General features: G+C 44.1%; 1 protein-coding gene across 4 annotated transcripts in view; it reads right to left on the reverse strand.

The window, feature by feature from the left end:
* The window catches only part of TNC (tenascin C), a 167,170-nt gene that overhangs the window by 48,564 nt on the left and 97,773 nt on the right, over window positions 1–20,833 (reverse strand). For all 4 annotated transcript variants that reach the window (XM_069748551.1, XM_069748549.1, XM_069748548.1 and 1 more), the window contains 2 exons: window positions 14,000–14,122; window positions 8,932–9,075 (listed from right to left, as the gene is read on the reverse strand). In XM_069748551.1, coding sequence (XP_069604652.1) covers window positions 8,932–9,075; window positions 14,000–14,122 — 267 coding nt within the window. The remainder of the gene's footprint in view (window positions 1–8,931; window positions 9,076–13,999; window positions 14,123–20,833) is intronic.

Consider the following 20,833-nt stretch of genomic DNA (forward strand, 5'->3'; position numbering starts at 1 on the left):
ACACATCACAGCGTCCAGTTGCTGTGTCTGCCAGTACGGCGCCATGCGCTTCCTCTGCGCTTTCCTTACCCAAGCCTGGGTGGTTAGTGGCGTCCGTCAGTGCGGCACCGCACACACTCTCGTGCCTTTATATTCTATTTATTAGTTTCCTTACACACCCAGTTGCGGTGTTGTGCCAGCAAGTGTCTAATCGGACTTCAATCCTGAGTAGGGGTTGAGTTTGCTGACTTCTTGCTCGCGCTCTATGTGCGGTACTGCAGTCCTGTGACGCAACAGGATCGCTTCCTTCACGCAGAATGAAGTTAACCCATGTGTGTATACTTAGTACCGCCATATAGTCCGTCTTACTAGCAGCAGGGTCTTTACCTGCACGGTGGACCTCGGACTGCGAATGCATCTAGTTTCATATCATCTATACTTGGTGCGTTCCGCCGGTCCTTAACATAATACTAGCGCCAAGGTCTGGCTAGTAAATGGCGGACATTCAGCAATCTTGGCGGTATATCCAGCAGCTGGAGGGTAGGTTGTCGGCTCTCGAGAGCTCAACCTCAGCTGTGGATGTTACCGCAGTTGCTGTACAGGCTGCTAGCGTGGCTGCAGCAACCTTGTCCACTGCCACACCTGTTCCGACATTTTCTCGCCTCCCGTTGCCAGAAAAATTTTCTGGAGATTGCAAAACTTGTAGGGGATTCGTGAGTCAGTGCTCTATCCACCTCGAACTCCTGGCTGCACGTTTTCCTACAGAGCGGGCTAAGGTGGGATTTATTGTCTCTCTCTTGTCGGACAGGGCGTTGGAGTGGGCTACGCCGCTGTGGTAGCGTGATGATCATGTGGTGCAGAGTGCTCCGTTGTTTCTGAGCACTCTGAAAAAGGTCTTTTTAGGACCTCAAGTCACCCATGACACAGCGCTCCAACTACTGGCATTAACTCAGGGTGAGTCCTTGGTCAGCCATTTTTCCGTCCGCTTCCGTACATTAGCTTCTGAGCTGGAGTGGTCGGATAAAGCCCTTATCCCCATATTTTGGAGGGGCCTGGCTGATCACGTTAAGAACGCTCTGGCCACTAGGGAGATTCCTGCCACACTGGAGGAGTTAATATCTGTCTCTACTCGTATTGACCTCCGTTTTAACGAGCGGAGGATAGAGCGAGCCCAGTGTAGGCAGAGGTTTTGGCTGGCTCCCACCTTCGCCAAACCTTTGGAATCTCCAATCCAGGCATCTGAGTCACATGAGGCCTTAGAGGTGACACGAGCGGGATCCAAATCTCAGTCCACCTGTGCACAAGATGGAAGAACTAGAAGCAGAAATATCTACAGGTAACTTTGACATAGTGGGAATAACCGAGACATGGTTAGATGAAAGCTATGACTGGGCAGTTAACTTACAGGGTTACAGTCTGTTTAGAAAGGATCGTAAAAATCGGAGAGGAGGAGGGGTTTGTCTCTATGTAAAGTCTTGTCTAAAGTCCACTTTAAGGGAGGATATTAGCGAAGGGAATGAGGATGTCGAGTCCATATGGGTTGAAATTCATGGAGGGAAAAATGGTAACAAAATTCTCATTGGGGTCTGTTACAAACCCCCAAATATAACAGAAAGCATGGAAAGTCTACTTCTAAAGCAGATAGATGAAGCTGCAACCCATAATGAGGTCCTGGTTATGGGGGACTTTAACTACCCGGATATTAACTGGGAAACAGAAACCTGTGAAACCCATAAAGGCAACAGGTTTCTGCTAATAACCAAGAAAAATTATCTTTCACAATTGGTGCAGAATCCAACCAGAGGAGCAGCACTTTTAGACCTAATACTATCTAATAGACCTGACAGAATAACAAATCTGCAGGTGGTTGGGCATTTAGGAAATAGCGACCACAATATTGTGCAGTTTCACCTGTCTTTCACTAGGGGGACTTGTCAGGGAGTCACAAAAACACTGAACTTTAGGAAGGCAAAGTTTGAACAGCTTAGAGATGCCCTTAATCTGGTAGGCTGGGACAATATCCTCAGAAATGAGAATACAGATAATAAATGGGAAATGTTTAAGAACATCCTAAATAGGCAGTGTAAGCGGTTTATACCTTGTGGGAATAAAAGGACTAGAAATAGGAAAAACCCAATGTGGCTAAACAAAGAAGTAAGACAGGCAATTAACAGTAAAAAGAAAGCATTTGCACTACTAAAGCAGGATGGCACCATTGAAGCTCTAAAAAACTATAGGGAGAAAAATACTTTATCTAAAAAACTAATTAAAGCTGCCAAAAAGGAAACAGAGAAGCACATTGCTAAGGAGAGTAAAACTAATCCCAAACTGTTCTTCAACTATATCAATAGTAAAAGAATAAAAACTGAAAATGTAGGCCCCTTAAAAAATAGTGAGGAAAGAATGGTTGTAGATGACGAGGAAAAAGCTAACATATTAAACACCTTCTTCTCCACGGTATTCACGGTGGAAAATGAAATGCTAGGTGAAATCCCAAGAAACAATGAAAACCCTATATTAAGGGTCACCAATCTAACCCAAGAAGAGGTGCGAAACCGGCTAAATAAGATTAAAATAGATAAATCTCCGGGTCCGGATGGCATACACCCACGAGTACTAAGAGAACTAAGTAATGTAATAGATAAACCATTATTTCTTATTTTTAGTGACTCTATAGCGACAGGGTCTGTTCCGCAGGACTGGCGCATAGCAAATGTGGTGCCAATATTCAAAAAGGGCTCTAAAAGTGAACCTGGAAATTATAGGCCAGTAAGTCTAACCTCTATTGTTGGTAAAATATTTGAAGGGTTTCTGAGGGATGTTATTCTGGATTATCTCAATGAGAATAACTGTTTAACTCCATATCAGCATGGGTTTATGAGAAATCGCTCCTGTCAAACCAATCTAATCAGTTTTTATGAAGAGGTAAGCTATAGACTGGACCACGGTGAGTCATTGGACGTGGTATATCTCGATTTTTCCAAAGCGTTTGATACCGTGCCGCACAAGAGGTTGGTACACAAAATGAGAATGCTTGGTCTGGGGGAAAATGTGTGTAAATGGGTTAGTAACTGGCTTAGTGATAGAAAGCAGAGGGTGGTTATAAATGGTATAGTCTCTAACTGGGTCGCTGTGACCAGTGGGGTACCGCAGGGGTCAGTATTGGGACCTGTTCTCTTCAACATATTCATTAATGATCTGGTAGAAGGTTTACACAGTAAAATATCGATATTTGCAGATGATACAAAACTATGTAAAGCAGTTAATACAAGAGAAGATAGTATTCTGCTACAGATGGATCTGGATAAGTTGGAAACTTGGGCTGAAAGGTGGCAGATGAGGTTTAACAATGATAAATGTAAGGTTATACACATGGGAAGAGGGAATCAATATCACCATTACACACTGAACGGGAAACCACTGGGTAAATCTGACAGGGAGAAGGACTTGGGGATCCTAGTTAATGATAAACTTACCTGGAGCAGCCAGTGCCAGGCAGCAGCTGCCAAGGCAAACAGGATCATGGGGTGCATTAAAAGAGGTCTGGATACACATGATGAGAGCATTATACTGCCTCTGTACAAATCCCTAGTTAGACCGCACATGGAGTACTGTGTCCAGTTTTGGGCACCGGTGCTCAGGAAGGATATAATGGAACTAGAGAGAGTACAAAGGAGGGCAACAAAATTAATAAAGGGGATGGGAGAACTACAATACCCAGATAGATTAGCGAAATTAGGATTATTTAGTCTAGAAAAAAGACGACTGAGGGGCGATCTAATAACCATGTATAAGTATATAAGGGGACAATACAAATATCTCGCTGAGGATCTGTTTATACCAAGGAAGGTGACGGGCACAAGGGGGCATTCTTTGCGTCTGGAGGAGAGAAGGTTTTTCCACCAACATAGAAGAGGATTCTTTACTGTTAGGGCAGTGAGAATCTGGAATTGCTTGCCTGAGGAGGTGGTGATGGCGAACTCAGTCGAGGGGTTCAAGAGAGGCCTGGATGTCTTCCTGGAGCAGAACAATATTGTATCATACAATTATTAGGTTCTGTAGAAGGACGTAGATCTGGGTATTTATTATGATGGAATATAGGCTGAACTGGATGGACAAATGTTTTTTTTCGGCCGTACTAACTATGTTACTATGTTACTATGTTACATAGGGTCCGTCATGTTTGCCAGCAGTCAGGACATCTTGCCTCCAAGGGTCCTCAGCGGTCGGGGAAACGTCAGCGTCTAGTGGCAGTTGGAGGAGGTACACTAGACATGGTGATGTTTGTCTCAAAGTTGTCCTTCAAGGGGACAATTACCATAGGCCCATCCACTCTTATGGTCGAGCTATGCGTGGATTCTGGGGCAGAGGGTAATTTTATGTCTTCCTCTTTTGCCCAGCGTCACGCAATACCCTTGGTGATGCTCGCCAAGCCTGTAACCGTTCGAGTGGTAAATGGGTCAACACTACCCTCACAGATTACCCACCAAACCATTCCTTTCACGCTTTCTGTGTCTCCATCACATCAGGAGATAATCTCCCTATTAGTCATTCCTGAGGGAATTGATGAGGTCCTGTTGGGGATACCATGGCTTCGCTACCATTCTCCTCATATTGAGTGGTCCTCTGGGAGAATTTTGGGATGGAGTAAATCCTGCGAGGGTAGATGTCAGAGGTAGTGCGTTCAGGTTGCTACTACACAGGTACCCGCAGATCTTTCCTCTCTCCCCAAGCACTATTGGCCCTATGCAGACGTGTTCTCCAAAAGAGCTGCAGAGACCCTTCCGCCTCACCGCCACTATGACTGTCCTATTGACCTCTTGCCTGGTGCTGAGCCTCCCCGGGGTCGAGTCTATCCGTTATCTCTCCCGGAGACGGAGGCAATGTCTCAGTACATCCAAGAGAATCTGGCAAGAGGATTCATTAGGAAGTCAGTGTCACCGGCAGGGGCTGGGTTCTTCTTCATACAGAAGAAGACTGGAGACTTACGTCCATGCATAAGCTACAGGGGTCTTAACGCCATCACCGTTAAGAACAAGTACCCATTACCCCTGATATCTGAGCTGTTTGATAGGCTACGGGGAGCGAGGATATTTACTAAGTTAGATCTGTGGGGTGCTTACAACCTGATTCGCATCCGTGAGGGGGATGAATGGAAGATGGCTTTTAACACCAGGGATGGGCACTATGAATATCTGGTGATGCCCATTGGGCTCTGTAATGCCCCAGCCGTTTTCCAAGACTTTGTGAACGACATCTTCCAGGATATGCTCACCACCTCGGTCGTAGTCTATCTGGATGATATTCTCATCTTCTCTCCAGATATTGACTCCCATCGGAGAGATGTTCGCAAAGTCTTCGACCTCTTACGGGCAAACTCCCTCTACGCCAAGTTGGAGAAGTGTGTGTTTGAGCAGGAGTCCTTGCCTTTCCTTGGTTATATCATCTCTGCCCAGGGTTTGGCTATGGATCCTGCCAAGCTACAGGCTGTAATGGACTGGCAGGAACCCCATTCTCTTAAAGCGGTGCAGCGCTTTATGGGGTTCATTAATTACTATCGCCAGTTCATTCCACACTTCTCAACTTTGGTAGCTCCCTTGGTTGCCCTCACCAAGAAAGGAGCAAATCCCAAGTTGTGGTCAGAGGAGGTCTCCAAAGCCTTTCTCTCGATCAAGTCACACTTCGCTAGCGCTCCCATCCTACATTGCCCCGATGTTGATAAACCATTTATCTTGGAGGTGGATGCCTCATCCGTTGGTGCTGGAGCAGTCCTTTTCCAAAAGGATGCTCAAGGTCGGAAGCATCCTTGCTTCTTCTTCTCCAAGACCTTCACACCAGCAGAGAGGAATTATTCCATCGGGGACAGGGAGTTGCTAGCCATGAAGTTGGCTTTTTCTGAGTGGAGACATCTCTTGGAGGGAGCTCGCTTTCCCTTCCAAGTCTTCACTGACCACAAGAACTTGTTATATCTACAAACGGCCCAGCGGCTGAATTCTCGCCAGGCTAGATGGTCCCTGTTCTTCTCCCGGTTTCATTTTTCTCTCCATTTCCTCTCCGGGGAGAAGAACGTTCGTGCTGACGCTCTCTCCCGCTCCGTAGTGTCAGAACTGTAGCTCCGGTTTTGCTAGAGTCTGTGCCCCCGGGCAAGACTTTCGTACCAGCTAACTTGCGACCGGAGGTTCTCTCTTGGGCTCACTCCTCCAGAGTGGGTGGGCATTTTGGGACCAAGAGGACATCTGAGCTTTTGGCGAGAACATACTGGTGGCCGCATATGGCCCGAGATGTCAGGGACTATATTCAGGCGTGCGTTTCTTGCGCCCAGAATCGGTCTCCTCGGCAACGGCCTGCTGGGTTGCTTTACCCTCTACCGGTGGCAGACAGGCCCTGGGAGATGGTGGGGATGGACTTTGTGGTGGGCTTACCCAAGTCGCGTGGCTGCTCCATTATTTGGGTTGTCACCGACCATTTCTCTAAGATGGTGCATTTGGTGCCGCTTCCTCGGTTACCCTCTGCACGGGCCTTGGCGGTGTTGTTCATTAAGCACGTTTTCCGATTGCATGGTATGCCTGATAAGATTGTCAGCGATCGGGGTCCCCAGTTCGCGTCTCGGTTTTGGAGAGAGCTCTGCCGTTTACTCAGCATAGAGTTAAACCTCTCCTCTGCATACCATCCCGAGACAAATGGGTTGGTGGAGAGAACCAACCAGACTCTGGTGACATATTTGCGACATTTCATCTTTGCTACCTTGGGCGGAATTTGCCTTGAACAACGCCGTAGCCGATTCCACTGGTCAGACTCCTTTTCTCCTTAATTACGGCCAGCATCCGCGTGTCCCTGTGCCCATGCCCGTGTCATCCACCGATTCTAGGGTGGCAGACTGGGCTGTGGAGGCACGTGACATCTGGGACCGCACACAGGATGCCATCCGGGCCTCCAAGGAGAGAATGAGGGTTTCGGCTGATACACACCGGCGCCCCGCTCCGGTCTTTGCTCCTGGCGACTTAGTGTGGCTCTCCGCCCGTAACATCAGGCTGCGAGTTGAGTCCACTAAGTTTGCTCCTCGCTACATTGGCCCGTTTAAGGTTCTGGAACAGGTCAACCCTGTGGTCTACCATTTGGCTATTCCTCCACGCCTTGGTATCACCGATACTTTTCACGTTTCCCTCTTAAAGCCTGTTCATTTGTCCCGATTTTCTGAGTCATCTGCTGGGACATCGGGTTCATCCACGGATGAGTTTGAGGTGAATGCTATTGTGGGGTGCAAGGTGGTACGTGGCAAGAAATTTTATCTGGTGGACTGGAAGGGTCATGGCCCAGAGGATAGAACTTGGGAGCCTGTGGAGCACATTTGGGCTCCGCTGCTTATTGCAGCTTTTGAGCGTAGTGAGGCTCAAGGAGGGGGGGGGCCTAGGAGGGGGGGTAATGTTAGGAGTCGAGTTTCCTCTGCTGCACAGGGGGAATCTCGATCCGTGTCTGCTGCGGTCTCCCATTCTGCTTCGGCCGCAGTGGGCTCTGCTCAGCGGAGGCGCCGCTCCCAGCGTCTTGCTGGGACTGATTCTGTGCAGGGGGTTACTGCTGCCTTTTCTGGCTCTCCTGTTGTATCCTGCACTGATCTGCGGCGACCGGGCTTCTCTGGGACTAAGTCCTTATTTGCACAAACTGAGCATGCCCAGGGCAAGATCTCTCGTTGGAGATCGAGGGTCACATGCTCAGGCACTGCAGCACATCCCATTGGTCCTCTTGGCAGGTCCTGAAAGGGCAAAACTTCTGTAGCTGCTTCCTGTGCTGCAACTATATAAACTGCACATGACCGCACGGCCATGCGCTAGTATTGTCTTGATAATGTGTGTGTGTAGAAGGATGTATGTCGATGGATGAAAGCTCCTAAGTATCCCTCCCTAGTGTTGTTGACTGCTCGCGGATGATGGTAGCTATCTAGCGCCCGACTAGCCATCTGCACGTAACACACATCACAGCGTCCAGTTGCTGTGTCCGCCAGTACGGCACCATGCGCTTCCTCTGCGCTTTCCTTACCCAAGCCTGGGTGGTTAGTGGCGTCCATCAGTGCGGCACCGCACGCACTCTCGTGCATTTATATTCTATTTATTAGTTTCCTTACACACCCAGTTGCGGTGTTGTGCCAGCAAGTGTCTAATCGGACTTCAATCCTGAGTAGGGGTTGAGTTCGCTGACTTCTTGCTCGCGCTCTATGTGCGGTACTGCGGTCCTGTGACGCAACAGGATCGCTTCCTTCACGCAGGGTGAAGTTAACCCATGTGTGTATACTTAGTACCGCCATATAGTCCGTCTTACTAGCAGCAGGGTCTTTACCTGCACGGTGGACCTCGGACTGCGAACGCACCTAGTTTCATATCATCTATACTTGGTTCGTTCCGCCGGTCTTTAACAGGGAGTATAGCGAGGTTTGTCTTTTATACCAATCTGCTCCCAAGAACAAACATTAACTGAGAGGGGACTACCCGTCTAAGGGTAGAGGCATCGGTATAATTCACATAACCACCATGGACAGACAGGGAGAAAGAAACCATGGAGCTTATTAATGAGATCATCAGTTGATCACATAGATCTTGACTGGACTGCCAGTAAGTTTGTGATGATCTCCGTCCTATAATATGGGTGCAATATGCAGATCGCAGGGCAATGCATCTATTCGCCTAAGGCACAAGACACACAGATGAAATGATGAGCAGATGGATATTACATTGTTTACGTCAAGCGTATATTGCTATGAACCAAAACTTGTATTCCGTTGAAGGGACCTTCGGAGATTTGGATCACTTGCATTTGTGAATGTTTCCAATATAAAATATGCTCCAGAAATGTATGTATCCAAAAGATAATAATATGGGATACGGGCAGGCACTGTCTCCATAACATAAACTCCTTTAATTGATGGTATAAACAGTGTACGGTCATTACGAAGAAGCATACCTGTCGTCAGGGAGCCCGAGGCGGGTGTACTTTCTTCAGTGCCTTTCACAGATACAAGACTTACACGGTATTCAACACCCGGCATCAGGTTAACCAAAGTAGTCTGGGTTCTAGAACCTTCCACTTCCACAGTGTTGCTGGCCCCTGAAAAATATGAATATTTTGCTTTAAGTAACTGTAAACTGATCTCAGATCAAAGAAGTGTTCAATTTTGGATCCAATTTAGTTTTTCTCGTAACCTCTACTGACAGGTCTGTTTTGGTAAATGTTTGCACTCGCCATGAAATAACAATTCTGGAGCATCTTTTCTTATAAATCAGTCTTGAACCGGTCCTCTATTATTCCATCAAGAAATGTATCAATAAATTAGCAATTGGATGTTACTGTTTCCCTTGTCAATAACGGCTACTTTCACACATCAGTTTTTTGCCATCAGGCAGAATCCGGCTAATTTGTAAAAAAAAAAATGGATCCGGCGCAAAATGTGAAAAACTGATGTGACGGATCCAATTTTTTTTGCTTGATCCATTTTGTTTTGTTTTTTTGTAAACCTGGGGATAGAGATTGGATTTCCTGTTCCGGGGAAAAGGAGAGAGAGAGAGAGACTCCAGAATGGAAAAAGCAGCTACGGGGCATGCTCTGTGTAAAATAAACAGAATCGGTAGCCGGATTCATTCATTTCACCTCACGTTTCATCCGTTTACCGCCGAAACCGTCACTGTGCGTTTTTTTGCCGCACAGAAAAAACGTTCCTCTGTACGTTTTCTCCTCCTGTCGGAAAAATAATTTTTGACGGATCCGGCAAAAGACAGAGGAAACGTTAAGCTATCAGGTGCAATCTGGCGCTAATACAACTCTATGAGAATAAAACGGGTCCGGCGGGAAAAAACAAAGGATCCTTTTTTTTCAAAATTTGCAGGATTGTGCCTGATGGCAAAAACCTGATGTGTGAAAGTAGCCTAAGGGTGTCCATATACAGCCTTACATTGTTAGCACTGGTTGGATGGGGCACAACCCAACTGGTAATAGCATGTTGCCAATTGATCCATCAATTTCCATGGGAATCGACACAATGCAGAGTTCTAGGAATAATGCATCACAATTGCTATTTCATAGGAAAGTATTTACTAAATCTTTAATGTCATGAGAGATGACATGTTTTCTTTAAATATTAAAGTGTTCATTGTATATGAAGGTCAATTTTAAAGTTGTAAAGAGTTGCAAAAGAGATGGCACCTGGCTTATTGAACTGTAAGTTTTGGAATAACTGGGAGAGTTAATTTTTTTAAGTAATCCATTCCTAACATCTATAAGAAAATGGAAGTACAAAGAATTGGTATTTGAGCTAATTATTCCAGAATTGTGAATTGGATTATGTAATGTACGTGTACCAGTAGCGTAGCTACCGGGGGGGAGGGGGGCAGAGGGTGCGAGTGCCCCAGGCCCGGTGCTCAGAGGGGGGACCCCCCGGGAGCTATGTTACTGTAACTGTATCAGTGCGCACAGCACACCTATACAGTTACCTTCTGCGGCAGAGCAGGAAGAATCGGTCTCCCTGCTCTGCTGCTATGGGGCCCCTGAGCAGGCAGGGGGCCCGGTGCCAGCAGTGGGCCCCCCGCCTGTCATCGCAGGGTCAGCTGTACCGGCAATTAGCCGATACAGCTGACCGCAATGATGAGGGAAGGAGCACTGCGCTCCTTCCCCCATCATCCCCCTGTCAGAGTCTAACGTTGGCGACGCTGCCAGCGGGCGCGATGAGTCACTGCCCAGCACCTGCTTTCAGGAGACGAGTGGGAGCTCAGAGCAGTGCAGGAACCAAGAAGAAGAGGTGAGTATTTATTTATTTTTTTAGGGGGGCTGCCTTATATTACAGAATCTGCCTATGGGGGTCTGCCTAATACTACAGGGTCTGCCTATAGAGAGGTCTACCTAATACTACAGGGTTTGCTTATGGGAGGGTCTGCCTAATACTACAAGGTCTGCCTATAGAGGGTCTGCCTAATACTACAGGTTCTGCCTATAGGGGGTCTGCCTAATACTACAGGGTGTGCCTATGGGGGTCTGCCTAATACTAGAGGGTCTGTCTATGGGTGGGTCTGCCTAATACTACAGGGTCTGCCTATGGGGGGTCTGCCTTATACTGCAGTGTCTGCCTATTGGGGGTCTGCCTAATACTACAGGGTCTGCTTATGGGGGGGTCTGCCTAATGCTACAGGGTCTGCCTGTGGGGGGGTCTGCCTTATACTAAATGGTCTGCCTTTGGGGGGTCTGCCTTATACTACAGGGTCTGCCTATGGGGTGCTGCCTTATACTACAGGATCTGCCTATGGGGTACTGTCTTACACTACAGGGTGTGCCTATGGGGGTGATGCCTTATAGTACAGGATCTGCCTATGGGGGTGCTGCCTTATACTATAGGGTCTGCCTATGGAGGTGCTGCCTTATACTAGAGGGTCTGCCTATGGGGGTGATGTCTTATACTACAGGGTCTGACTATAGGGGTGCTGCCTTATAGTGCAGGGTCTGCCTATGGGGGTGCTGCCTTAGAGTACAGGGTCTGACTATAGGGGTGCTGCCTTATAGTGCAGGGTCTGCCTATGGGGGTGCTGCCTTATAGTACAGGGTCTGCCTATAGGGGTGCTTGCTTTGTAGTACAGGGTCTGCCTATAAGGGTGGTGTCTTATACTACAGGGTCTGCCTATGGGGGTGCTGTTTTATACTACAGGGTATGCCTATGGGGGTGCTGCCTTATAGTACAGGGTCTGTCTTTAGGGGTGCTGTCTTATACTACAGGATCTGCCTATTGGGGTGCTGCATTACATTACAGGGTCTGCCTGTGGGGTGCTACCTTATACTACAGAGTCTGCCTATGGGTGCTGCCTTGTGCTGTAGTCTGCCTATGGGTGGTGCATTACACAATATAAAGTAGGCCTATGTTGAGTGCATTATACTATATTGAGAAGTATCTGGTACATTATACTATATTGAGGACTATCTGGTGCATTATACTATATGGAGGATATCTAGAGGGGCATCATACAGTGTGGGGATTACTGTGTTGGAGTCATCAAACAGTTTGGAGGCTACTAAGGGGTCAGTATACTGTGTATAAGAGAGCATCATACTGTGTATAAGGGAGCCGTACAGGAGGCAGACTCAGGACATTATTAAATGTAAAGTGGGCACTCATTGTTATAGGGGAACTCAGGTTACTGTGACTATCAAAGGGGCACACATACGGCAGCAACGGCTCAGTATTTGGGTACCAGTAGTATGAGGAGTTTGTGCAGGTTGGGATTAGATGGTGATTCCTGGAATGTGAGAAGTGAAATGTGTCTTTGTTGTATTCTCTGCAGCCAAGTCATTGCTGGAAGAAGTTGTCAGGTAGGTCTGGGCCAGATGGAAAAGACGGGAAAAGTGACGACTCCATCATAAAGAACGTCAGCGGTAAATCATTATGTGTAACTGTGCTGCGATCTATGTTCTGTATGACTGGTATCTACCACTGACCATATGGCGGTAAATCCATGTTGGTCGTTATATAGAGATTATCTTCAGTAACAGCGCGGTCATCTGCTGAGGTCCTCCAGCATTAGGGCGCGTCACCGAGTTGTAATCAAGATTACCTGTTTAGGGGCCCACTTAGAAGCTTCGCCCCTCCCCCTGAGCCAAAACTCTAGCTACGCCTCTGACGTGTACATTTATAGGTAATGTAGGGAAGGGAAGTAGTCAATGTTAAAAAAAGAAAGGGTCTTTCCAGGATTGCAGTTTTAATGATAAAGACAAGTCATCGATACTAGGTTGGTGGACGATGGACAAACTGGATCAGAGGTGGACAGAGACAGAAGAAGGCCGCTGCGCAAGAACAGTGTATGGGCCATTTGCAGCCCAATGCTTCATTACAATGCATTCTTTTATGTGCTGCTTTGGAGGTGGAAGTGGATCCCCTTACCTTTTGGACCCAAGGTTTTACCAATGTCATGTCCATCCAGTGATGGACATATCATTGGTGTAACCTATGTAGCTGGACAGGGGCCTAAGAGGTAAGGAGACCCATTTCCAGTTCCAAAGCATGTGAAATTCTGCATTGTGAGGTATTGGACTGCAAAGGGCCCATATACTGTTCATCTTCTGTTTGTTTCCGCCAGTGTAGTCTACCCCAGATCTGAATTCACAGTCGCCAGAGGTTTACAGTGTACAGAACTAGAACAATACAGCTCCATGTAATGTATAGTGGCTGCTCTACTGACTCATCTGAGCTGTACACTGTGGTCATCCATAGCCACGGCTACAGGAATGAGCTAAGTGGTGAAGAAGCTGAGGGCTAGACCCTCACCAATCTAATACTGATGATTGATCCCAAGTATAGGTCATTAATATCATTTTCCCAGAGTACCATGCCATTTATTTAAGTCAGGTGATGCATACCTGATCTCAGGAGTTCCACCAATTTCAGAAAAGAACCCTTAGTTTCTCTTTAATGTAAGAACACAGTTAGAAGGTGTTTTGATGGATGAGAGATTAAAGTGGTTATTTAGGACTTTTATTCTTTGTTCCTATGGGGTTAAAAACTTAGAGGCAGGTACTTGTTCAATACCTGGTTGTGCAGCCCTGCAGCAATCTCTTCCAGCTCAGAGCAATGACAAACCGCTCCTTCCAATGATTCTCCTACTTTCTGTGAGGTCATGTCAACAGAGAAGGTCCTTCTCTTCTGCTCTTTTGAAGAGGCCTCACTGCTGATGTCATGCTGATTGACAGCCAGCTCCTAGCTGTGTTAGGCTAAGCTATCAATCAGCATGACATCAGCAGTAATGCCCCGTCGATGGAGCAGAACAATGGAGAAAGAACTGCTCTGTTTACGTGAGGTCAAAGAAAGCAGGAGAATAACCCGAAATGGACACGTGTTACCATCAGCCCAATAGATATTAAAAAAGATTGTTGATGCAACTAACATGCATGTAAAGCAACTGTAAATGTTCCATATAAATAGGTATCCATGTGCACCCATATATTTTACAAGAATATCACTTTTTTATTGGCACTTTTTCTTTTCCAAGATGATTCTTACCTCCAGTCGCAGGGACATAATTGATGACGAATTTGTTAACACGGATCTTTGGTGCTAACCAGATGACTTTAGCAGAGTTCTCGGTAATATCAGAGAAGGAAAGTCCTTCTGGAGACCCCAGGGCTGCAGAAACATAAGAAGAGCTATTTAGCAATAATATTTAAGCCTCTCTCGGGCGGTTCGGAATGTTCTAAAATATCCTGCATACCACCTACTTCTAATGACTAATAATTACAGGACATATGGTACTGTGCTTTGCATAATATTTGACAAAATTGGCATAATACTGTTTGCTAGACTGTTGAGGCTGCGTTGGCTTATGTCCCATACATATTTCATCAGATTTTGCCATTTAAGACATCTTCATTTTGAGGCTGTGATAAATTTAACAGCACTAAGCCGAACTTTAGCTGTGATATTTATTCAGGTTTAAGACGTCTTCAGAGTCATATGGAGCTTTATCTCTTAAGGAATATAGGATATCTCAGCGCCAAAAGATACTGTACGGAAAAGTCGAAATAAATCTAAAAATTTTGCTCTCATTAATTTTGGACAATGATTATACGTCTACTTTTTTTGATAAAGAACTACATATCTGCAGCTTGGATACTAAGATACAAAATATCTGTCATAATTTTTGACCAAAAAATTATAGTAAATAGGTTCTAGGGAAGGAAGTGAAATTACATCAATAATTGCATAACTGATACAGAATACATTAAAAAAAATCATATTTGTGGAGTAAAAGAGAGTAGTTCGGGTGGGTGGTTAGTATGGGACACTTCGTGGAAAATGAACACCCCATCAACACTTCATCAGAAGCCCTTTGAGTTATCGGAAATTATTAAAAATTGATTTTTCGAAGCTAGGCATATATCCACCCAGCTATGTGGATATATTTTTTAGTGAAAAAAATAGAAAAGCCAAAAAAAATACAATGAAAAAGATTTTAATTCCATAGCATTTAAAAAAATGAAAAAAAAAGTTGAAACAATTGTGTATCACAGAAGTGAAAAATGTGGGATTTTGTTCTATTATCATTACTGATGTATTATTTTTTTATTTAATTTTTTATTCCAATGCTACTTTTCCATGTCCAACTGATGCAAAAACATTCCAAGTGGTTATTTAAGGGGTTAGAGATAAAGATGAAATTGCTTTATCATATATTATATATTATTATCTTACGGCCACCCCTAATATTCTCAATTTCATGAGATGGATTTTATTCTGTGGAACGGGTATTAGAACACAATGCATTCAGATTTTCCAATGGCTATGGCATCATAGAATAGTTTAGAAATAATTTGCATTTTGCTAAATCTTCTACATTTTTGGACCAATCGCCATGATTAAATCACAAAAGAAACGCTGACCATGTCAATCTGTTTAGTAGTTAGTATGCAGCATCCAAAACCAGGAGCCTAAGCTAAAATATATTTGTTTATTATCTGTCACAGCAATTTGTTCTCGGTTCCACTAGATATTTTTCAACTTTCTTTAATCTGCCTTTTGATGAGTCTTTCGCAAAAAAGAAGAGGACGGGTTTCTTTTATTTTTTATTTTTTTTTAAGCTGGATAAATAGCCCACACAAGAAAAGTCCATTAGTTATGGCCGACAAACCCAAACAAGCCACATTTAAAAGGTTTGATGGAGAACTGCCAGTATGACAGAAGAGCAATGGGTAAAATTGATTTGGAAAGAAGTAGTCAACAGTGAAACATACAAAAGATATTTGAAAGCCCCAAAATCTTTCAGGTTAGTGCCAGAAGCAACATAAAAAAAAAGGGAAAAAAAAGAGAGTTGTGAAAAAAAGAGACACAAAGACAATGCCGCTCAACCATTCCCAGTCTACGGAGGGAGGTGTAAATTGTTAATGTTCCACAGATAATAAATTTAGAAGAAATATCTTGTTGTTTATTTTCTGCTGACGCATCAAAGCCCGTAGACACCAGAATAGGGCACTCTTCATGTAATTCATTACAAAATGCCAAGTGTCTCGGTGGGAGTGTAAACTGGCATGAGTAGACGAAGAAGTAAATTAACTGGAAAACTAAGGCATAGATCAGTTCTGTCTATCCCTCACTTTGTTGTCTTAAATGTCTGCGTTCATCAATACCCTTATGGCTCAGACCAAATGCTTCCAAAGTTTTTAAGTGACTTTTAGAAATAAAATTAAAGAGGACCTTTTCTACTTTAAACTGACTACCTTCTCCGACCTTCTCCATTTGTCGATGTTCCACTGATCTGGATCGTTTTTTTTCTTCTGTGCTTCTGAGTTCCAATGTTAGGCAGTGGAACACTGGAGTTTATCCTTTAACTTAGTCAGGTCCAACAGCCCCAACAAGACTGAGTACCTCCTGACTACCTTCTCCATTTGTTGATGTTCCACTGATTTTCGACCAGTTTTTTTTTCTCCTGTGCTTCTTAGTTCCAAAGTTATGCAGTGGAACACTGGAGTTTATCCTTTAACTTAGTCAGGTCCAACAGCCCCAGCAAAACTGAGTTCCTCCTGACTACCTTCTCCATTTGTTGATGTTCCACTGATATTTGACCAGTTTTTTTTTCTTCTGTGATTCTTAGTTCCAAAGTTATGCAGTGGAACACTGGAGTTTATCCTTTAACTTAGTCAAGTCCAACAGCCCCAACAAAACTGAGTACCTCCTGACTACCTTCTCCATTTGTTTATGTTCTACTGATCTGGACCAATTTTTCTTATTTTTCTCTGCCCCTTAGTTCCCAAGTCACTAGAGTACAGGAGCACAGCTCTACATCACCTCTAACATAGTTAGGTCCAGCAGTCAAGCTTTCTAGTACTGCTTCTCTCCTGTCCACTGGTGCTCCAAAAAAGGAAGGGACACAGTGACTGTAGAGTTCTCAGCGAGTTCACGTGAGACAATGCTAGTCTCAGGAAAACATGCTGAGCAAAGCTACGGCTCTGATCATCTCTAAGTGCTTGCTTTCCCCCCTCTATGATGTTGCCATGTTTTGATTAGCCAGAGCCATAAAGGAGAGGAAGCAGACCACACCCCTTCCATAATTGTATTGTACAAGCCATGATCATACTTCTAGCCTTCTAGGCTCTGTTTGATAGAGAAAAGTACCCAGGGAACATGAAACGTTCAAGCAGCAATTATTTTTGGAAAGTTCCAGCAGATTTTTGCAGAAACCTTACCAACTTTTTTGAAACTTAAGAAAATCTTCCCTTTTTCAGGAGTCTCTTGGAAAGTTGACAGGTTTATAAAAGAGAAACAAGGTTGCAGGCAATAATCCCAAAAAGTATGACTCAGTCAGACTTTCTTTCTGTTCTTTACAGAAGGTTGTCTGTGACAGTAAAGATGTTTCACCAAAAATCTGTGTGTGGTCTCAGCCTAAAATTGTTCTTTTTTAAAAAATCTAATTTAATTTTGGAAAAAAAAATGGGGGTTTTATTCAATAATTTATTCAAGCAGTTCTAGGCCAGCCCATTTACTCCTGTTTAACTTCCCCCTTTTTCTTTTGATCACGCAGGGCCACTAAAATACATTTACATTTTTTTCTGCATTCTGCATCAAATATTATTACATAATGGATGCTTTTTTAAATGGTGTAAAGGCTAGTAGCAGCAATTTGGATTAGACCATTTCTCTTTTTATGTGTTTATTTACTTTTACCTGCTATTTTTTTATTATTTATACATTTTTTATATATTTTACACAATGTGCCCACCATACGTCATAAAAGACCTTTGAGGGGGGCATTTAAATATTTCAATATTTTTATATTCATGTTATTTCCCCTGTAAATGGTACTGATATTTAACTCCAGTTTCAGGGGAAATTTAACTTTCTGGGTCTAGGTCTCCTATGGCCTCAGAGTTACTGGTCCCTCTCCATGCACAGAAAACATAAGACCACTGTAAATGGAGGAGAAAATGTCATCATCAGTGCTTCCTATTACTGTTTACACTGTGTTTTTTAGTGATGTGCATACAGTGACAGAGAAGGCAGAGGCAGTAATAAACCATATCTGCCTTCTCTATGATGACTATAATGACATGTAGTTGCGTTTCAATGTAGTCAAATTTCAGAACGTCATTGCAGAGTAGTAGCTGGACCGCCCAGACGTTTAAAGTCTATGGGTGACTTTGTGTGGGCAGCGATGGACAAGGCAGAGACAGTAATAAACCATCTTTGCCTTCTCTATAATGGCATGTAGTCGCGCTTCTATGTAGTCAAATTTCAGAACATCACGGCTAAGTAGGAGCTGGACCGTCCAGACATTTAAAGTCTAGGGGTAACTTTGTGTATGCAGCGATGGAGAAGGCAGAGACAGTAATAAACCACCTTTGTCTTCTCTATGTTGACTCTATGATGGCATGTAGCAGCGACTCTATGTAGTCAAATTTCAGAACGTCATTGCAGAGTAGGAGCTGGACCGCCCAGACGTTTAAAGTGTATTGGTGACTTTGTGTATACAGTGAAGGAGAAGGCAGAGACAGTAATAAACCATCTTTGCCTTCTCTTTGATAACTCTATGATGGCTTGTAGCAGAGCTTCTATGTAGTGAAATTTCAGAACGTCACTTCAGAGTAGGAGCTGGACCGCCCAGACGTTTAAAGTCTATTGGTGACTTTGTGTATAGAGCGATGGAGAAGGCAGAGACAGGAATAAACCATCTCTGCCTTCTCTTTGATAACTCTATGATGGCTTGTAGCCGAGCTTCTATGTAGTTCAGAACGTCACTACAGAGTAGGAGCTGGATTGCTCAGACGTTTAAAGTCTATGGCTGATCTGAAAGCAGTCGAGCCACCTATAATCCATTGACCTGTATGAGTTTAGAGATGGAGGCTGTACAGTGCTGAAGGCAGTATACAGCTAATTGTTCCCTAATCTTCAACAGGTGGAGCTTAGAATTTTTTTTTTGTTAAGCCCATATTAACCGAAACAGAAAAAATAATTCATGCGTCTTTGTATATAATCAGCCATATTTGGAGGTAAGCCGTAAGTCTTTGAACTCTATTATAGCCCAGTACAACGGGGAGGTTGCTTGGAGCTGTAAGCTACATTCACCGAAGGATGATTTTCTCAAGAAATTTAGGCAACTGAAGTTTGTTCCATACTTCTCTATCAGATAGTTTCTGAAGAAAGTGGTTTTTCTACCATCACTTTTCAGATGAATCGGACGAATATAGTAATTTCTGCCACAAATCAGCTGCCTGTGATAATACAGCCAGTACAACCAAGTATACGCGGCCTAGTTGTAATAAACCTTGGAGAAGATGAAAATGATCCCAATGAGCCACCAGTCCTAATTTAACAAAGCTATTTTTCTGTAAATATAAAATATAAGGCACATTTTTTTTTTCAATTTCAAGCCTTATTAGCAATCCCCTTTTACTAATCTGCAATTTAAAACCTTTATTTAAAATCAAAAAAATCAAAGGAAAAAATGTGATTAAAGAAAGCAGATAACATCAACGGCCCGGCACTAATAGGCGGAATGAGATAATCTTTTGTTTTTACAATTCCTGTTATTATCGCGCATTGCGAGGATAGAACCATCGGGCTCTGCCGAGATGATTTTCAGCGCAGAGAGTAGAAATGACAGGAAATAAAAAGCAAGAAAAAAAAAAAACATTTAATTATATGTGACTGGTATCCAGCTGCCGGAAAGTGATAGTTACACAGCCACCTGCGGAGGAAAATGGTACGTTACAAGTGTTTAAGACTCGAGAACAAAGCGAAGAAGAGCTTGGGAAGATTTCCACAGAAGTGATGACTGCTGCAAGAAAGAAAGTGTCAAGTTGTGTCTATGTATATACAAGCAGTGGTATATACAAATAGATAATGGAAGAGAATATGAGCCATGCTAAGGCATGTATGGAGTTCTTTACAGGTTTAATGTTCGTAGGTTACACAACATGCTTTCGGCAATTCTTCCCGAAGACTAGTAAAAAATGCCAAAAATAAATAAAAAATGTAAAAAAAAATGCGAAAGTTGGAATAAAAAGAGAAGGTGAGAGTGTAAAGGCATGCTTGGTACAGTATGAATCAGATGAGAATGTGGGCATTTTAAGCTGTCAATCATTCATTGTCACGTTCACAGTAGTCACTTCTGTTCACATAATTCATGCTAATTGCCCAAATGTCTAAATTCTTGTTTTTCCCCTTGAGGAAGATATGAACAGTGTACAAAATACATATGTAGCACTCAAGACTTTCACTTTACTCAAAGATTCAGTAGAAGGATACCAACAATGGTTCTTTGAAGATTACACAGACATATAAGACAGTTCTGTAATAAATAAAAACGTAATGCCTAATAATTTATTTTTGATCATTTTTATTCTAAAAATATGACAAAAATATAGAACATTGAAAGGATAAATGACAGAGAAAAATAATTTAAAATGTATATATATATATATCAATATCTATAATATAACGCTGGGAGCGTCACTCTGTCCGAAGCCTCTATAGACTGCGCAAGCGCAAGCGCCGGCGCAGTCTGGGCCACACAGAGAGACGCTCCCGGGAGATCGCGGTGTGCGTTCACACTGAACATACACCGCGATCTCCACCGCAGAAGCAGGGACCGCCAGGAGGGTGAGTATCGGCCTATATTCACCTGTCCCCGTTCCATCGCTGAGCGGCGCCATCTTCCCGGTCTTCGGTCTGTGGCCTTCAGTTCAGAGGGCGCGATGACGCGCTTAATGCGCGCCGGCGCCGCCCTCTGACTGAACAGTCACGGCCAGGAGACCGGGAAGATGGCGGCGCTCAGCGATGGAACGCCGGACAGGTGAGTATAGTAAGTGCTGGGGGGGCCTAAGCTGGCGGCGATACCGGCACCTG

The sequence above is a fragment of the Ranitomeya imitator genome, chromosome 2 (assembly GCF_032444005.1).
Source record: "Ranitomeya imitator isolate aRanImi1 chromosome 2, aRanImi1.pri, whole genome shotgun sequence".
Taxonomy (NCBI): Eukaryota; Metazoa; Chordata; class Amphibia; order Anura; family Dendrobatidae; genus Ranitomeya; species Ranitomeya imitator.